At 35.8% G+C, this 14,962-nt stretch overlaps 6 protein-coding genes across 8 annotated transcripts in view; 2 read left to right on the top strand and 4 right to left on the bottom strand.

Annotated features, from left to right (window-relative positions):
- The window catches only part of LOC106094619 (methionine-R-sulfoxide reductase B1), a 117,132-nt gene that overhangs the window by 31,025 nt on the left and 71,145 nt on the right, over positions 1 to 14,962 (bottom strand). The window lies entirely within an intron of this gene.
- LOC106094465 (tetraspanin-33) lies at positions 429 to 3,073 on the bottom strand. 3 transcript variants are annotated; one of them, XM_013261684.2, is made up of 3 exons: positions 2,874 to 3,073; positions 2,160 to 2,817; positions 429 to 2,095 (listed from the first exon to the last, which is right to left on the bottom strand). In XM_013261684.2, the coding sequence occupies exons 2-3, from the start codon at positions 2,722 to 2,724 to the stop codon at positions 1,770 to 1,772; spliced, it is 891 nt and encodes a 296-aa protein (XP_013117138.1). In that variant the 5' UTR covers positions 2,725 to 2,817; positions 2,874 to 3,073; the 3' UTR covers positions 429 to 1,769. The 3 variants fall into 3 exon arrangements, with proteins under 3 accessions (XP_013117138.1, XP_013117140.1, XP_013117137.1); XM_013261686.2 differs by having other exon boundaries at positions 2,878 to 3,073; XM_013261683.2 differs by having other exon boundaries at positions 2,160 to 3,073.
- On the top strand, positions 4,256 to 6,397 carry LOC106094460 (pre-mRNA-splicing factor Slu7). Its single transcript, XM_013261676.2, has 4 exons — positions 4,256 to 4,953; positions 5,014 to 5,242; positions 5,347 to 5,530; positions 5,597 to 6,397. The coding sequence occupies exons 1-4, from the start codon at positions 4,356 to 4,358 to the stop codon at positions 6,338 to 6,340; spliced, it is 1,755 nt and encodes a 584-aa protein (XP_013117130.1). The 5' UTR covers positions 4,256 to 4,355; the 3' UTR covers positions 6,341 to 6,397.
- On the bottom strand, positions 6,391 to 9,017 carry LOC106094459 (probable cleavage and polyadenylation specificity factor subunit 2). Its single transcript, XM_013261675.2, has 4 exons — positions 8,788 to 9,017; positions 7,805 to 8,728; positions 7,027 to 7,738; positions 6,391 to 6,973 (listed from the first exon to the last, which is right to left on the bottom strand). Exons 1-4 carry the CDS (start codon positions 8,934 to 8,936, stop codon positions 6,500 to 6,502), a joined length of 2,259 nt encoding a protein of 752 aa, XP_013117129.1. The 5' UTR covers positions 8,937 to 9,017; the 3' UTR covers positions 6,391 to 6,499.
- Positions 10,525 to 11,743, top strand: LOC106094464 (adenosine deaminase-like protein). Its single transcript, XM_013261682.2, has one exon. It carries the CDS (start codon positions 10,702 to 10,704, stop codon positions 11,731 to 11,733), a length of 1,032 nt encoding a protein of 343 aa, XP_013117136.2. The 5' UTR covers positions 10,525 to 10,701; the 3' UTR covers positions 11,734 to 11,743.
- LOC106094463 (zinc finger protein 180) lies at positions 11,729 to 13,626 on the bottom strand. Its single transcript, XM_013261681.2, has 3 exons — positions 13,310 to 13,626; positions 12,298 to 13,253; positions 11,729 to 12,228 (listed from the first exon to the last, which is right to left on the bottom strand). Exons 1-3 carry the CDS (start codon positions 13,439 to 13,441, stop codon positions 11,769 to 11,771), a joined length of 1,548 nt encoding a protein of 515 aa, XP_013117135.2. The 5' UTR covers positions 13,442 to 13,626; the 3' UTR covers positions 11,729 to 11,768.

Genomic DNA, 14,962 nt, shown 5'->3' with positions numbered 1-14,962 from the left:
GAGAAGTATTTGTGCAAAATTACTCCTTCAAAAGTTGGCGTGCTTTCGGACGGACATGGCTAGATCGACTTAAAATGTCATAACGATCAAGAGTATATATACTTTATGGGGTCTGAGATGAATATTACGAGGAGTTACAAACAAAATGACGAAATTAGTATACCCCCATCCTATGGTGGAGGGTATAAAAAATAGCTCGGCGGAAAAAAAATATTGCACAGTAATGAAGAGGTTAAGTTGCGTTTGATAGCTATTTGAGGAGCTAGAAAGTTCTTAATATAAACAGAGTATTGGACCTGTTAAAATCGCCGAAATAAGTGTTGAGAAATAAAGAAATATTTTCCCAAATATGTAATTTTCTGCGTAAGGTCGACACTAGTCGACATTACCCTAAAACGAAAATTTTTCTAAAAAGGCGACCAATAATGTTTGTAAACTTTCTTAATAATATGTATGTTTATTACATTTAAAACTATTTGAGATTGTGGTAATATTGTATTGGTATTTTGTAATCTGATAATATCTAATATTGAATCTGCTAAGTGAATAAATAGTCCTCCAAATGTTCAAATGATATTACCCGAGTTATTGGGAACATGTTAGCTGAATACTTTTACAAAGGAGGTAACATTCGAATAACTTCAAAGCTTTTAGTTAATAAAGATTATCTAAGAGGTTTCGCTATTGATTTGTGTAACAATCATCGTCATTGTAGGATATTTATTCGATTTAGCTTATAAATGTATATATATGTATGTAGAATATGAATGTTTCCTTTCATTTTGTTTTTTGAGTATTTATGTGATTATGGGGGAGATTTTCTTATTTCACAAACAGTAAATATTTTTCCTATAAAAAAATTCTTTTTGTTTTTGGTAATACTATATATTATATATCTGATCAGAAAAAGATTTTTAAAAACGGCTATAAAAAATTTTAAATTTTTCTAACCGCCTTACATTCTTTTTCTCTAATATGGAATCTCATTTCTGTTAAATAGTATAAGATGGCAATGTTTTTTTTATAATTTGTGTTAGTACGTCAATTATAGTTAAAAAAGACTTAATAAAAAATTATTGCGCTTTTAATAAAACAGAATTTAAAAACATTTGTCACCTCAAGGATATTCGTATTATATGTTTTCATTCCCAATGCGACAAAGTTTCAGACACTCTCTGGGGAGCAGTAAAAAATGCACTCAATTTTCTTTTCTTTGGCAATTTTTAAATCTAAACAAAATTTGCACGTTAAAAAAGTGTTTGTGTATACTATAAAAATGTAGTCTTTTTCTTCGGTTTTAAGATTTAAAAAAATATGCAGTAGTATTGGCTTTCCAATGTCTATATCTAGAAGACATGTGAAAGAAAAAACACGTAGAAACTTCCAAATAATACATAAAGCACAAGATATAATGTATATAAATAAATATTGAAGGAGTGATGCTATTAAAAATCCTATAAATACTCAGAAAAAAAGCTTTCCTGTCCTTTATATTTCCTTATACAAAATAAAAATTAAAAAAAATAAAACACGTGAGAGACTTCTCCACATTGTATATATGTATACAGGAGCGCTCACTTTCTAGATAATAATATATGTATGTCAGTAGCTACTTTTTTGAGTTACCAGTCAGAAATTGCGCAAGAATTATTTAAAGTACCGTATATATGTCGTACGTTGTTTTAGAAGTTTTTGCTTTTTGCTGTTGTTGTTGCTGTTTAAAACACATCACTTGTTTGGCCATCAGTGTAGTGTCATTACTACTGATTTCACGCGGACCAGCGCGATTTTTGCAAATCAATTTGTCCCTCCAAAGTTTTGGCCAAATAAATGACAAAAAGTTGTATAAGGGCTATGCCCAATGCAATACCCGCAATAGCATAGAGATTTCTCTCAGCCCATACTCGCACGATTTCAATACAACCGCTGGTCCAAATTCGTTTACTGGCAGCAGCAACAGAATGAGCCTGCACATCATAGCCACACATAATGTTAACCAAGCCCGAACTTATGTCAGTGGCATTAATGCAACAGCTATAGGGGACACCACATTTCTCCACCGATGGCGAAGTACAATTAAAGTATTCATTTTTGCCTGCAAAAGAAACACAAAATACATATAACACAAATGCAAATTGAATTTTCTACAAACGTCTTACTCCAATCTTGATAGCCTGCATTGCTGAGTCCACAGCATTTGAATTCTTGTTGAGCGAAATCGATGAAATTTTGTAAATCTGGATCATCACGGTAAGAGTGTATTATCTTATCGGTAAAGGTGTCCTCCAAAAATGAGTTCATGTTTTGTGGAAACACAAAGCCCATTATTGCTATAGCCATCTCCATAAGGAAAAACAAAAGCAGGCACATGGAATAGAACTTTAGCAAGCATGTGTTCTCTCGTAATGCTCCCAAGCATCCAGCAAAACTGACAACGAATACTACCACACCAGCTATCATCATGACCAGTGAGATATTTAATATCACATCATAGAAACTTTCCAAACGCAAGGAACCCGTTGACTCCCATTTATCTTTGAACGCATAGAGTCCAATTGCAAGTAGTAGACCACCAAAGAGCCAAAATATGAAATTTAACATAAATATCATGTATTTCACACATGAGCTCACATAAGTGAAATTTTGAGAAATTCTAGGATGCATTTCGCGTAGTTCTATTCCACAATACCCTCCACCAACGTGATGTCTATAATTGCTGTTCATGGGTATTGCTCCTAACCTTGTGCCTTAATTTCCTTTGTTCTATGTATTTTTCGACCCACTAAATTGTATTTGCAGGTCTTTTTAATTGGATACCTATGAATACAAGGCCCTTGTAGTAGTAATACACAGTATTCCGTTTTTTTCCTCACCGACTAGAATTGGTGGAGAAGAAATTGCTTTGTTACGCCTTCCAATTTTTTTCCCTCAGAGAAAGTTATACATTTTTTTTCACATATAATTCCAACACGACAATTTTATAAAAACACACACGTTGTGACATATAACATTCTGTTAAAATTGCTTGATTTTATTGTAAAATATACTTTTCATCTTAAACAATTTTACCTAAAAGTATTTTTTTTTGTTTATTGACAAATGTCAATTGGTTTATAGTACAATCATTGGAAAAATCGTAACGTAATGTAGTCATGTGTCGTAGAGTGATATCATGGTTGAATTAGCAAGGTTGGCTCACTGGCCCAACAACAACGAAATCAACTATACAACCCTGTGGAGATGATGGCGCAAATTCTCACTGGGCTGCCAAATTTCTGAAAATTTCCTAAAGCCTCTATTACATGGCATGTAGTTGTCCTATAACATGTCAAATTAAGCACATATTGATTTGTACATGTCGTGTGATACAAACGAAACTAACATAAGAAAATCACTTTTCAAAATAGCACATGTAATTTTTTTCGATTAGAGCGTGCTCTATTCCTTCTGACAAAAACATAAAGAAATCAGCTGTTTTTGTTGCCAGTCGAATGAAAGCAACCTCAAATTAAATTGTTTTCACAAATTTCTGATTTAACTAGCTTTCTCACAAATTTAACAATTATTACGCATACAAAATCAGATTTTGTTCAAATTTATAGGTATGTCATATGAAAATAACATACAGGAATGTATCGTTTGTAAATTGACAATTTTGACAAACATTTTCAATAACATGTGAATACAAAATGTGACATGTCATAAGACATGTACATGCCCTGTAATAGAGCCTTAATTGAAATTCTAGTTTTTATTTGCATTATCATATGTGGCTGCCACAATATCAAAAGATGTATGATTATAAACGGGTAAATTAGAAATTAAGCCAATTAAAATGTGTAAAAGGAACAAAATGTGAAAAAATTTTAAAATCCAAACAAAGCATTTGACGTTCTAGTGGGATTTGGGAACAACTCTGGAATTGGAAAATTACATCAGCTGGGCTAGGGACTTTACCTTGTATAAATTTACCTAGAGTAAAATTGAAACCATTCAAGATTTTTTTCTAATTGAATCCTTGAATCCTTTTCACATTTTAATTGGCTTAATTTCTTATTTACCCTCTTTTATAATAATAAATCTTTTGATTTATTTACACACGATAATGCGAATAGAAACTAGAATTTCAGTTAGGAAATGTTCAGAAATTTGACTGGCTGGTAGGAATTTGCGCAACACAGGGATGTATAGCTGATTTCGTCGTTCTTGGGCTAATGCTTTACCTTCTATAAATTTGCCTAGGGAACATCTGTTTCTATTATTCGGTTGGCAACACTTTCGTTTTTTGCTACTTACTATCTAGTTGGAAATCGTATATATTTTTGATAGTGTTTTTGGTTACAACAAGGGAAACAATGAGTTCCCAAACAGTTAGGAATCCTGTATCGCAAATTATCCATAGCAAAGAAACTGTGGAAGATGAAGAGCCCAAAAAAAAATCACGCGAAGATTGGCGAAAAGCCAAAGAATTGGAAGAAGCTCGAAAAGCAGGTACTGCACCAGCAGCCGTCGATGAAGAGGGTCGTGATATAAATCCTCATATTCCACAATATATATCGAATGCTCCATGGTACTATGGAGCTCAAGGACCAACGCTCAAACATCAAAGGCCTCAACGGGATGAAGATAGAGGTGAATTAGAAAGAAAAGCTCCTCGGGGTGTAGACACATCTCGCTTGGTTACCAAATTTCGCAAAGGAGCCTGCGAAAATTGTGGTGCCATGACACATAAGCGTAAAGATTGTCTGGAAAGGCCGCGTAAGGTTATAGCCAAATTTGCCGAGTCAATTGTGGTTCATGATGAGTTCATAGCCAAAGATGTTTCGGTGAATTACGATGAGAAACGTGATCGTTGGAGTTCATATGATCCAGCAAATCATAGAGAAATTATAGAAGAATATGAAAAGGTTGAGGAGACCAAACGTCAACTAAAAGCGGAAAAACTAAAAAATGGTAATGTTGAATTTATTCCACTAGCGTTCGACCCTTATTTAAAATACATGAATATTTTAGATCCCGATGCTGAAATTTCTGATGACGATAACAATGAGGACAAATATGTGGATGAAGTAGATATGCCGGGTACAAAAGTAGATTCTAAGCAGCGTATTACCGTTCGCAACTTACGTATAAGAGAAGACACTGCAAAGTATTTGAGAAATTTAGATCCGAATAGCGCATACTATGATCCGAAAACAAGATCTATGCGCGATAATCCAAATCCAAAAGTACCATCAGAAGAGTAAGTATGCGCACCCTTTCTTTATTAGGATGTTATAAAACATCTCATTCAATAGATTACATGCTGTTTACTATTCCTTATATTAAAATTGATTTAAAATTTAGAGCTGAGTTCGCTGGCGAAAATTTTGTTCGATTTTCTGGCGACACTACAAAACACGCTACCGCTCAACTGTTTGCCTGGGAAGCTCATGGCAAGGGTGTGGATGTTCATTTATTGGCAGAACCCACAAAATTGGAACTACTACAAAAGGAATATGACAAAAAGAAAGAGCAATTCAAGTCAAGTGTAAGTATTGCCCCTGCTTTATCATTTAAAAACTGTCAAATTTATTTTAATCATAAAATATTTTAGACTAAGGACCACATAGTAGATAAATATGGGGGAGATGAACACTTGCAAGCTCCTCCTAAATCTTTACTCTTGGCTCAAACTGAAGAATACATAGAGTATTCGAGAAGTGGAAAAGTTATAAAAGGCATGGAAAAGCCTAAAGCCCGCAGCATATATGAGGAAGATGTTTACATAAATAATCATACAACTGTTTGGGGAAGTTATTACAATGGTGGTCGATGGGGTTACAGATGCTGCAAGTCTTTTATAAAAAATTCCTATTGTGTCGGCATGAAAGAGCCAGAGGCCCTGCAAGAAGCTTCAATAGCTAAACCTCTTACCACATCATCAGCAACCTCCGAAAAACATGAAGATGAATTAAACAATGACACTAGTTTAAAAGAGTCTCAAAAAGATGCCAAGACAGAAGAATCTTCATCTTCAAGCTCAAGTTCTTCATCTGAAGATGAAGCGGAGTTACAAAAAGCTGCCATTGAAAACAAAAAACTTAAAAAGAAACAGAAGAAACGGGAAAAGAAACGGGCAAAGAAGCTTAAAAAATTGGAAAAGAAATTGGCGAAATCCAGAAAGCGCACTGAAAACGAAGGGAAAGAAAAACAATCCGCCCCAGAAATATTGGACGATAGAAAAAGGCCCTACAACAGCATGTATGATATTAAAGCACCCACCGAAGAAGATATTGAGGAATGGCAACGGAAGCGAACTAGGGAGGAAGATCCTATGCTACAGTTTATGAATAATTAAAAGCTTTATAGAAAATATACATATGTTTAAATAAAGCGTAGAATTGTACCTAGTTTATCCAGATTGAATTCTTATTTATTCTATTTTTACAAGTACGTAATGTTACCCTATGAGATATTACAAAATAAAAAACAGATTTGTTTTCGAGCTTTTGTGCAATTATACAATTGCATACTGTTCGTACAATAGTTCACGTATTTTGTAATATTCCTCCGATAGACAACCTTCCATTGTGACTTTGCCGGTATCTATGCGTCGCAATGCTAGGGATCCATTGCAACACCATAATACACCTCCAGAAAATTCTGAATTTATGTTGTTCTTCATCAGAACTTGTTTGAAATCGGACAGCTTCAGTTCATTAATCAACACCGAGTTGTGTTTGGGAATCTCATCGGTCTCCAATGATTCTAAGGTCAATGTTTTCTCATCCTGCGATGCCTCGGTAACATCATTATCTGTTTCGCTAGTTGGTTGCGATGCTGGTGTATCAATTGCTTGGGTTCGGATACCAATGCGGGCATCAACCCAGGCAACTTCTGCGTCTTTGCCCTTTTGGAATTGTAATTGGGCCACTAGACCTTCGGTCAAACGAACTTGGTAAATATGTGTCTCCGTTGTTACATCAATGGTCTGCAAAAATATGGCATTAAGTTTAGGGAATTTAAGAACTTTGAATTTCTTACCTCTCCTTTATGAGGAGTGAATACTCGCGCTCCTATGTTTTGTTCGCAATGCTTGGCCACAGCGTCTGTAGCATCCTCGACGCCATGCACCACAATGACTCGTCTGGGTCTCAGCTGTGAAAGAATTTTAAGCATTGATTCGCCATCAGAACGCCCCTCAAAGTCTATTCTTTGTATTTGAGCATTTATTTCAATGGTTTTGCGTTGACTTATGCATTTTGTTGGTTTTTCCAACAATTGTACATCTTCCTCCGTTTTTATTTTCTCTCCCTTAATTTCTTCTTTTTTAACATTTTCTTTGTTAGATTCCTCCATGTTCATCTCATACGCCATGTCAGCAATGCGATAATCATCTAAGTTTATAATTTCTCCGTACTCGTCGCATTTAATTTTTTCCTCATGGAATGGAAACATTACATGATGCCGCTTGTTCGATTTAAAGAATCCAGTATGTTGTTTGCCCTCAGGACGTATAACAATGTCATGTTTTCCAGTTATTATGCTCATCTCAATATCGTCATCTGAATCGGAACTACTCTCTTCTTCGGCATCTTGTTTAACTATCAAACGATTTACTTTCTCTCCCTGAATGCGAAGATATTCCTCAAGCTCTGCTCCTTCCAACTCGATTCTTCGCCTGATATCTAATTCAATTTTGCGGCCTGGTGTGTGATTGTCTACCAGATCCATGGCTAATGTTCCTTGAGATGTTCTAAAAATGGGAAAATCATACTTAAGTAAAAATGTAGTAGATAATAAAAAATCTACTTATTTATACCTTGAAGTAAAGATAATACTATTGTTGGGATTTCCAGCCCATTGTAAAAATAATTCGCGTGTAAATCCACTTTCCATATCCGGTTCACTGGCCAACACAACTTTAGGTCCCGGTAATAGGGCGAGTTCTGCCAAACTATGGCAAAGTTGCATGTGTTTGAATTGGAATGGATTGTTGCGAGCCCCTTCAAATGTTTTCATTAACTTATCGCTCATCCATTCAATTTGGGACTTGGCAAATTCAATAACGTTGTACGAAAAATTGTTCAGCAAGGCAAGGGTATATGCCATCAAACCAGATTCTTTGTTTTTCCACAACTGATCCAGCATATGTGCTAATTCAAGAACCCTGCCAGCGGTGTCCACTGCTATTAGAACATTGCCGTTTCCGCGCAGTGTTTGCAAAATATTTGTCATTAGCTTTTCATCGCGCGCCCGGCGGCGAGCTTGTTGATACAGTGCATTAAAAGCATCCGTTATTAACAGTGAAGGCCTCTGCAATCGTTCTAACTCACATCCATTCAAATGGCGTTCCTTTTTGTGATTGAAGTCTGTGGCATACACTATATCCTCCTCTCCCACCTTTACGATTTTCCAAATAGTGCCACCAATCATGTGACCAGCCGGCAAGGGGGTAATGGCAATGCCATAACCTTTACCCTTCAATGAAACTGTTTGATTGTACTTGAGCTGTATGATTTTATCAAAAGCAGCATCCACATCGTCCAAGGAGAATAGATCAAAGTCATACATATTAAAGTGTGACATGTAAAGATCATACATAAACATCTGACCCATTTTGTGTACCGGGATGGTAGCATAAATTGGACAATGTAGGCCCAATTTGCCGACTAGGTATGGCAGTGCACCCAAATGATAGACATCAGGATGCGATAGCAAAACAGCATCTATGGTATGTACATGCCTGTAGGAAAACAATTATATTTCCGTTAATAACAAATAATGATACTGTGTTGTTATTACCTTTTGACTTCTTTTATAAAATTGGCATCGAATTTTTCGTCCCATCCACAATCTAACATTATTTTCACTTCATCGATTTGAAGAATATAGCATGGAGGAGTTTCGTCCATTGCTCCTGATATGGTGTGTAATTTAATTATTGAGGTCATTTTTAATAATTGTAGATAATTCTTAGTCCTTTGCGGTTAAAATCGTACTGCAAAAAAGTAAACATAGATCCGGTGTGGGTTCATTCACAAACGAATGATGACACATCAGCTGTCACTCAAAAAACTTTCACACATCTACTTAAATTATAGTTCTCAGCAACGATGTCTGACACCCATATCAGCACTTTTGGACATGCTCTGGCCACCACAAATTGAGAGGGGAGAACAGACCAAGCCAAATTCAAAAGGTAGGAGCAAGGCGGATTTAAAAAGGAGGTGTCACGCCAACAGCTGTTAGCAGCCGGCCAGGTTTGACGGTATTAAGATGTCAGATTTTTGTTTGCATGATCTTTTTTGTTATCTTGTTTCTCGCATTTTCTATGCTCATGTATACACACACGCATACAACTTTTTTTGTGTGTGTGACGAAACGTCGATCAGCTTGATGGCAAGATGGCGGATTGCACCATATGATTTGTGGTTGTTGTACAAATGGGACCACCAGGCTGCTAACAGCTGTTCGGGTGAGACCACCTTTTTAAATCCGCCTTGGGTACAGATTATAAGTGTGTTCGAGTACTCCAAAATGTTTCCAAATTTCCACCAATTGTTATTAGAAGTCGTTCGCGTACTTTATTTGCCAGCAGAAGAGAGTGGGAGAGTGCGTGAGAGCAAGCAATTTTGAGACTTTGAAAATTTCTGCTGGATATTTGCAGCATCGAACAGATGTTTTTTGAAAACCAGCTGTTTATTTAAATAAATAGCTAAAGAGAATAAAGGTTGTTCTTACTTTTCTACAATTTTTTACTGGAAAAGAACGCGAAAAGACCTTATGTTGGACGATGCTGTGCCAACGCCAGATCGCGCATACAATGTGATGCAAACACCTTATCACCGTTTCGTCTCCTGTCTTCAAATGTTCAACTGGCAACCCATCGATCCCTGCTGCCTTATGTCGGTTGGTTTATTATCAGTCTAGCGGATTCGTCAGCTTAAGCCTATTACTGACCTCATTCGCAGTGAAAATCCGCTTAAGGCTGGTACTGTGTTCGTTTTTCACCTTTGAACCCCTTTTTTTTCGCGATTACTTTTCTGAAACATTACGAAAATAACAATTGTATTAAAATTTTACCACAATTATAGAGGAAAAGTCCTACTGAGTGAAATCAGCAAGTTTGTCCACTTTAAAATCTATTATCTAAAATGTAAACGGCGAAAAATGTCGCGAAAAGCGAAAATAGTACCAGCCTTCAAAGGGTAAATACAACTCTCCCATTGTTTATGGACGACTTACTTTGCTCTTTCACTTTTCACGGATGCCTTGTAAACGCCTCAGTTGGCGTGTAGCTTGGTTCATTCTTGTTGTAGCAGTGTGTTGTACACTAAGGCGGCAGCCTTTACAGATGAAGGACTCCATCGGGTCAATCCGGTACGCCCTCTTGTAGTGCAAACTCCGACATAAATATTACACATAATATGGTTTTGAAATATAATTTCATTCATAATTGCGGATACTTTTCACTTTCTGTCCCACTGTGAATCGTTTATTCCTTTGACAAACGTGGACACACATTTTTGTATTTTCGATTCCAGCTGAGAAATGTCATAGAGTGGCATTTTAGAACGATAAGATTTTGAGATTAAATTTCAAGTAATTTGTTGGGAACACGATATTTATTTTTCAAACTCAACCTTGGAGTAAAGCACTACCCTAAACAAAAATATTTAGTTCTTGATCATAAAATTTTAAGAGAATTTAAAAGACATGGATCTATCATTTCTTAAGACTATGCCAAAGGTTGAACTGCACGCCCATTTAAATGGATCGCTAAAAATGGACTCAATTCAAGAACTAGGTATGGAGTTATATGGAGATAACAGCGACGAATTTCTTCGAGAAATAAAACACTTTGTAGAATTCGCTTCCGGCAACGATGAAGATAAGTTAAACAAATGTTTTCAAAAATTTCAATTTATGCATAAATTGACTGCTACCAAAGAAGGCCTGGAATTAGCAACAGAAAAGGTGATAAGAGATTTTGCAAGTGACAATGTTTTCTACTTGGAACTAAGAACAACACCGAAAGCCAATAGTAACATGAGTCGAAGACAATATATAGAAATTATTCTACATACATTAGAAGATTGTCTTAAGAAATATGATATTATTGTTAAACTCTTGGTCTCCATTGATAGATCCCAGGGACACCAAGTAGCAGAAGAAATTATAGATTTAGCCATAGAAATGAGGAACAAATATCCAAGCCTTGTAAAAGGTATTGATTTGAGTGGCAATCCAGCTATAGGATGTTTTGAAGATTTTGTTGAAAGCTTGCAAAAAGCAAAAAACGCTGGATTAAAACTGGCTCTTCACTGTGCTGAAATCGATAATGAAATGGAAACCCAAGAAATGTTGGATTTCAATTTTGACAGATGTGGCCATGGAACTTTTTTGACATCCCAGCAAGTAGAACAGTGTAAAAAGCAGCTTATAACCATCGAATGCTGTTTGACCAGCAATGTTAAATGTGGTACAGTGAAGGGGTATGATTTACATCATTTCAAATATCTGTTCGAGAATAAAGTGAAAGCTGTTATCTGTACCGACGATTGTGGCGTGTTTGATAGTACATTAACCGAAGAATTATTGATAGCATGTAGGACATATGGCTTAAACAAAGAACATGTATATGGTTTGAGTAAAAACGCTATAGAAGCGTCTTTTGCTAGTAAAGAGGAAAAGCAGGTTATGCTTAAGAGAACCGATAAATATTTCAAAGATAACCAAGATATTTAGCAATAAAGTATGTATGTATTTATTTTAAAAAATATCTACGACGGATAGTCTTCCTCGCTTGTTATTATGTCACCAAAGTTTTCAACACCTTCGGAATGTTCATTATTATTGGTTTCCTGTGAGATGTCATTATCCATTTCGATTTGTATAGCTGAATGTGTTCTCAAATGTTGGGCAAGTGACGTTCTTTTTATGTAGCCTTTGGAACAGAAGTTACAATTAAATTGTTTAACGCCGGTGTGTGTACTCAAATGATTTTTCCAGTCCGATCGCTGCCGGAAACTTTTATCGCAAAAGGAACATGAGTAAGGCTTTTCTCCCGTGTGCGTCCTCATATGCAATTCAAGCAGAAAAACCCTTGTAAACGATTTGTTGCACATAGAGCAAGAATGGGGCTTTTCACCAGTATGGCTTCGCATATGGACATCTAGATTCCCTCGTTCATAAAATGACTTGCCACAAACCGAACACACGAAATCCGCTTGACCTGTATGCCTGTGGCATTTAGAATTCCCAAAAGAGTATTACATAATTATAAAAACTGTAGCTATAATCATTACTTACCTTTTGGTATGTGCGCTCAATGATGACTGAGTTTTGAATGATTTATTGCAATACTGACACGGAAAAGGTCTTTCCCCAGTATGCGATCGCATGTGCATTCTAAGGGCAAAAGGTGTCTGAAAATCCCTTTCGCAATAATTGCACCTTTTTTGGTTTTCCACATGCTGCGCATTGCTTAAAATGGGTCCCGAAAACGACTTATTTTTATTTTCGTTAAGGTTATCTTGTTCCAAATTCTGCTCCCTACAATGCTTTGCATGTTTTAAGAGTTCAACTTCCACAGAAAACCAGTGATTACATATATCGCATGTATAGTACTGAGCAGCGATATGGGTTTTCTGTAAATGTTTTTGTAAATTAATGGCTTGGACAAATACCGCCCCGCAAATGTCACATTTATAGGATTTATCTCTTTTTGATCTAATTGGTAGCGCTTTGACAAAGGAACTGTTTGACAAATCTATATGAACTTCATAGTTGTTAGAATCTTCGCGGCAATCTACATCACAAGATCCTTCTTCAATAACATCAACATTATCAATTATGGCATCCGTACTGGCTATTTCCTGTGGAGTTGATTGTTGCACAGCTAAATTATGCTGAAATGATGTTACATCAACGACATCACCCACCACATAAAGGTTATCTTCAATTTCATTATTATTATTCAAATTTTGTTCTTCAGCCTCGGTTGGACTTGTGCATAAAGAATGTGTATTTTTTGATTCAGGTACTACCTGGTCTTCACAGGCTGCAACATTATCACTTTCCCCATCCGAGTATTCAATGATTTGGTTGAAATTGTCACCATCAATATCATCCACATTGCATACCTTCATTGCCTCGTCGTATACTTTCTGTGATTTAATGCACTTTTCCCTAAATTGTGCCGCTATAAGCAGCTCCTGCGTACATTCTTCGCACAAATATTTAGGAAAGACATCATTTTCTTCAACCTGAAAGGGGAAGTAAATGTAGTCTTGAGGTGGAGAATTATAAGTTACTAGCTCACCTGCATGTCCCCACATTTTTCCAGCAAGCTACTGAGATTGGTTTGCAAGTCATCCAATTCTTCAAAAACGTTAATTAAAACCTGCTGTTCGTGTAAACAAACTCTACAAGTTAGTTCGGATATATTATCCATTGTTACAATTTTCCATTTACTAAGGTAAACAAAACCAAACAACTTGGAATCATGGGTTACACCAGACCTTTCTTGGAAAATGTATGAATGGCTTAATGTAACTTTTAACAGCTTGATATCGCTTAGATTCCAAATATTGAAAGGCTGGTATTATCAATTTCACCGATAAATATAAAATTAAAAACTTTGAGAGTTTTTTTTTTATTATTTTTATAAAATTTTTCTAACCGATTATTTGATTATTCGTAGTAGTGTCGTAATGTATTGTAAATATACACTCAAAATTCGTACTATACAGTACGCTTATTTTATTTTAGTACTGTATTCAAGTCAAGGCGGATGTAAAAAGATGATCTCACGCGAACAGCTCTAAACAGCCGGTCGGGTTTGACGGTATTAAGATGTCAGATTTTTGTTTGCATTCTCTTTCTTGTTATCTTCTTACTCTCATATTCTCTGCTCATATACGCACACACATGAACAGAAATTTGTTTGAAAACGACGATCAGCTTAATGACAAGATGCGGATTGCACCATATGATTTATGGTTGTTGTACAAATCAGACCACCTTTAATTGTTTGGGTGACTTTCGAATGAAAGTAACCCAAATTAAATTGTTTTCACAAATTTATAATTTAACCAGCTTTCTCATAACTTTAACAATTTGTACGCATTTACACTGCTCATTAAATCCGGATTTAAGGCTCTCGTCAGCGGATTTTATAAAGGGAAAACAGATGATCGAGCCATTAAATCCGGATTTAAAGAGCAGTGTAAACGGGGTTTTACTAATGGTCAAATTTTAATAAAATTGTTATTTTTATCATTATTATTTTTGTAGTATTTCAAGAAAGTTATCGCTTAAAAATGGGGTTTCAACGGCGAAAAACGAACATATTACCAGCCCAGGATTTACTGAACATGGTTAAGCCAAGCGATCAGCCGACATACAATTTTTTTAATTTTTGGCGCCACTTGGCATTGCTTTTTTTACATTCATTCTTTGTTTACGATTTCTGCTATTGAATGACATTTTCAATCGGCAGATTTGACATCCTTAATTATGTTCATGGGGCCTATCCACTTTATGTTTTGCAAGTGACCCTACCAGCCATTACTTATGAAAAATTTACTTAAAAGTATTCCCCCTTATTCCGGTTGGCGATGGGGCGATGGCGTAGTCAATGTTGAAATTTTTACAAAATGGTATCATGGTTGTCGAGACAGCTGAGTACAATTTTTTCCCGCGAAGTGCACTATCTGTCCACGAGTTTTGTTTGCTTGTGTGTCATAAAATTAATAAATAACTACACAACCCTGTGGTGATGGTGGCGCAAATTCCCCCTAGGCTGTCAAATTTCTGGAAATTCTAGTTTTTTTTGCATTATCATGTGTGGCAGCCACAAGATCAAAAGATTTATAATTTAAAACGTGTAAATTATAAATTAAAACAATTCAAATCCGAAAAAAAGGAACAAAATGTAAAAAAAAATTAAATCCAAACCAAACATTTGACGTTT

The sequence above is a fragment of the Stomoxys calcitrans genome, chromosome 2 (assembly GCF_963082655.1).
Source record: "Stomoxys calcitrans chromosome 2, idStoCalc2.1, whole genome shotgun sequence".
Taxonomy (NCBI): Eukaryota; Metazoa; Arthropoda; class Insecta; order Diptera; family Muscidae; genus Stomoxys; species Stomoxys calcitrans.
Note: the sequence above shows the minus strand (reverse complement) of the source record. Positions and strands in the feature narration are given on the sequence as shown.

What these genes read in the sequence shown, in the direction of transcription:
- LOC106094465 (XM_013261683.2), bottom strand. Translation starts at nt 2,724, where the DNA reads ATGAACAGCAATTATAGACATCACGTTGGTGGAGGGTATTGTGGAATA. An exon ending in TGCAGGCTATCAAGATTGGA is followed by an intron (nt 2,096 to 2,159) that starts GTAAGACGTTTG and finishes TTTCTTTTGCAG; the next exon opens with GCAAAAATGAATACTTTAAT.
- LOC106094460 (XM_013261676.2), top strand. Translation starts at nt 4,356, where the DNA reads ATGAGTTCCCAAACAGTTAGGAATCCTGTATCGCAAATTATCCATAGC. An exon ending in CCAAAAGTACCATCAGAAGA is followed by an intron (nt 5,243 to 5,346) that starts GTAAGTATGCGC and finishes TTTAAAATTTAG; the next exon opens with AGCTGAGTTCGCTGGCGAAA. An exon ending in AAGAGCAATTCAAGTCAAGT is followed by an intron (nt 5,531 to 5,596) that starts GTAAGTATTGCC and finishes AAAATATTTTAG; the next exon opens with ACTAAGGACCACATAGTAGA.
- LOC106094459 (XM_013261675.2), bottom strand. Translation starts at nt 8,936, where the DNA reads ATGACCTCAATAATTAAATTACACACCATATCAGGAGCAATGGACGAA. An exon ending in AGTATTATCTTTACTTCAAG is followed by an intron (nt 7,739 to 7,804) that starts GTATAAATAAGT and finishes TCCCATTTTTAG; the next exon opens with AACATCTCAAGGAACATTAG. An exon ending in TCACTCCTCATAAAGGAGAG is followed by an intron (nt 6,974 to 7,026) that starts GTAAGAAATTCA and finishes ATATTTTTGCAG; the next exon opens with ACCATTGATGTAACAACGGA.
- LOC106094464 (XM_013261682.2), top strand. Translation starts at nt 10,702, where the DNA reads ATGGATCTATCATTTCTTAAGACTATGCCAAAGGTTGAACTGCACGCC.
- LOC106094463 (XM_013261681.2), bottom strand. Translation starts at nt 13,441, where the DNA reads ATGGATAATATATCCGAACTAACTTGTAGAGTTTGTTTACACGAACAG. An exon ending in AAAAATGTGGGGACATGCAG is followed by an intron (nt 13,254 to 13,309) that starts GTGAGCTAGTAA and finishes TTCCCCTTTCAG; the next exon opens with GTTGAAGAAAATGATGTCTT. An exon ending in TTGAGCGCACATACCAAAAG is followed by an intron (nt 12,229 to 12,297) that starts GTAAGTAATGAT and finishes TAAATGCCACAG; the next exon opens with GCATACAGGTCAAGCGGATT.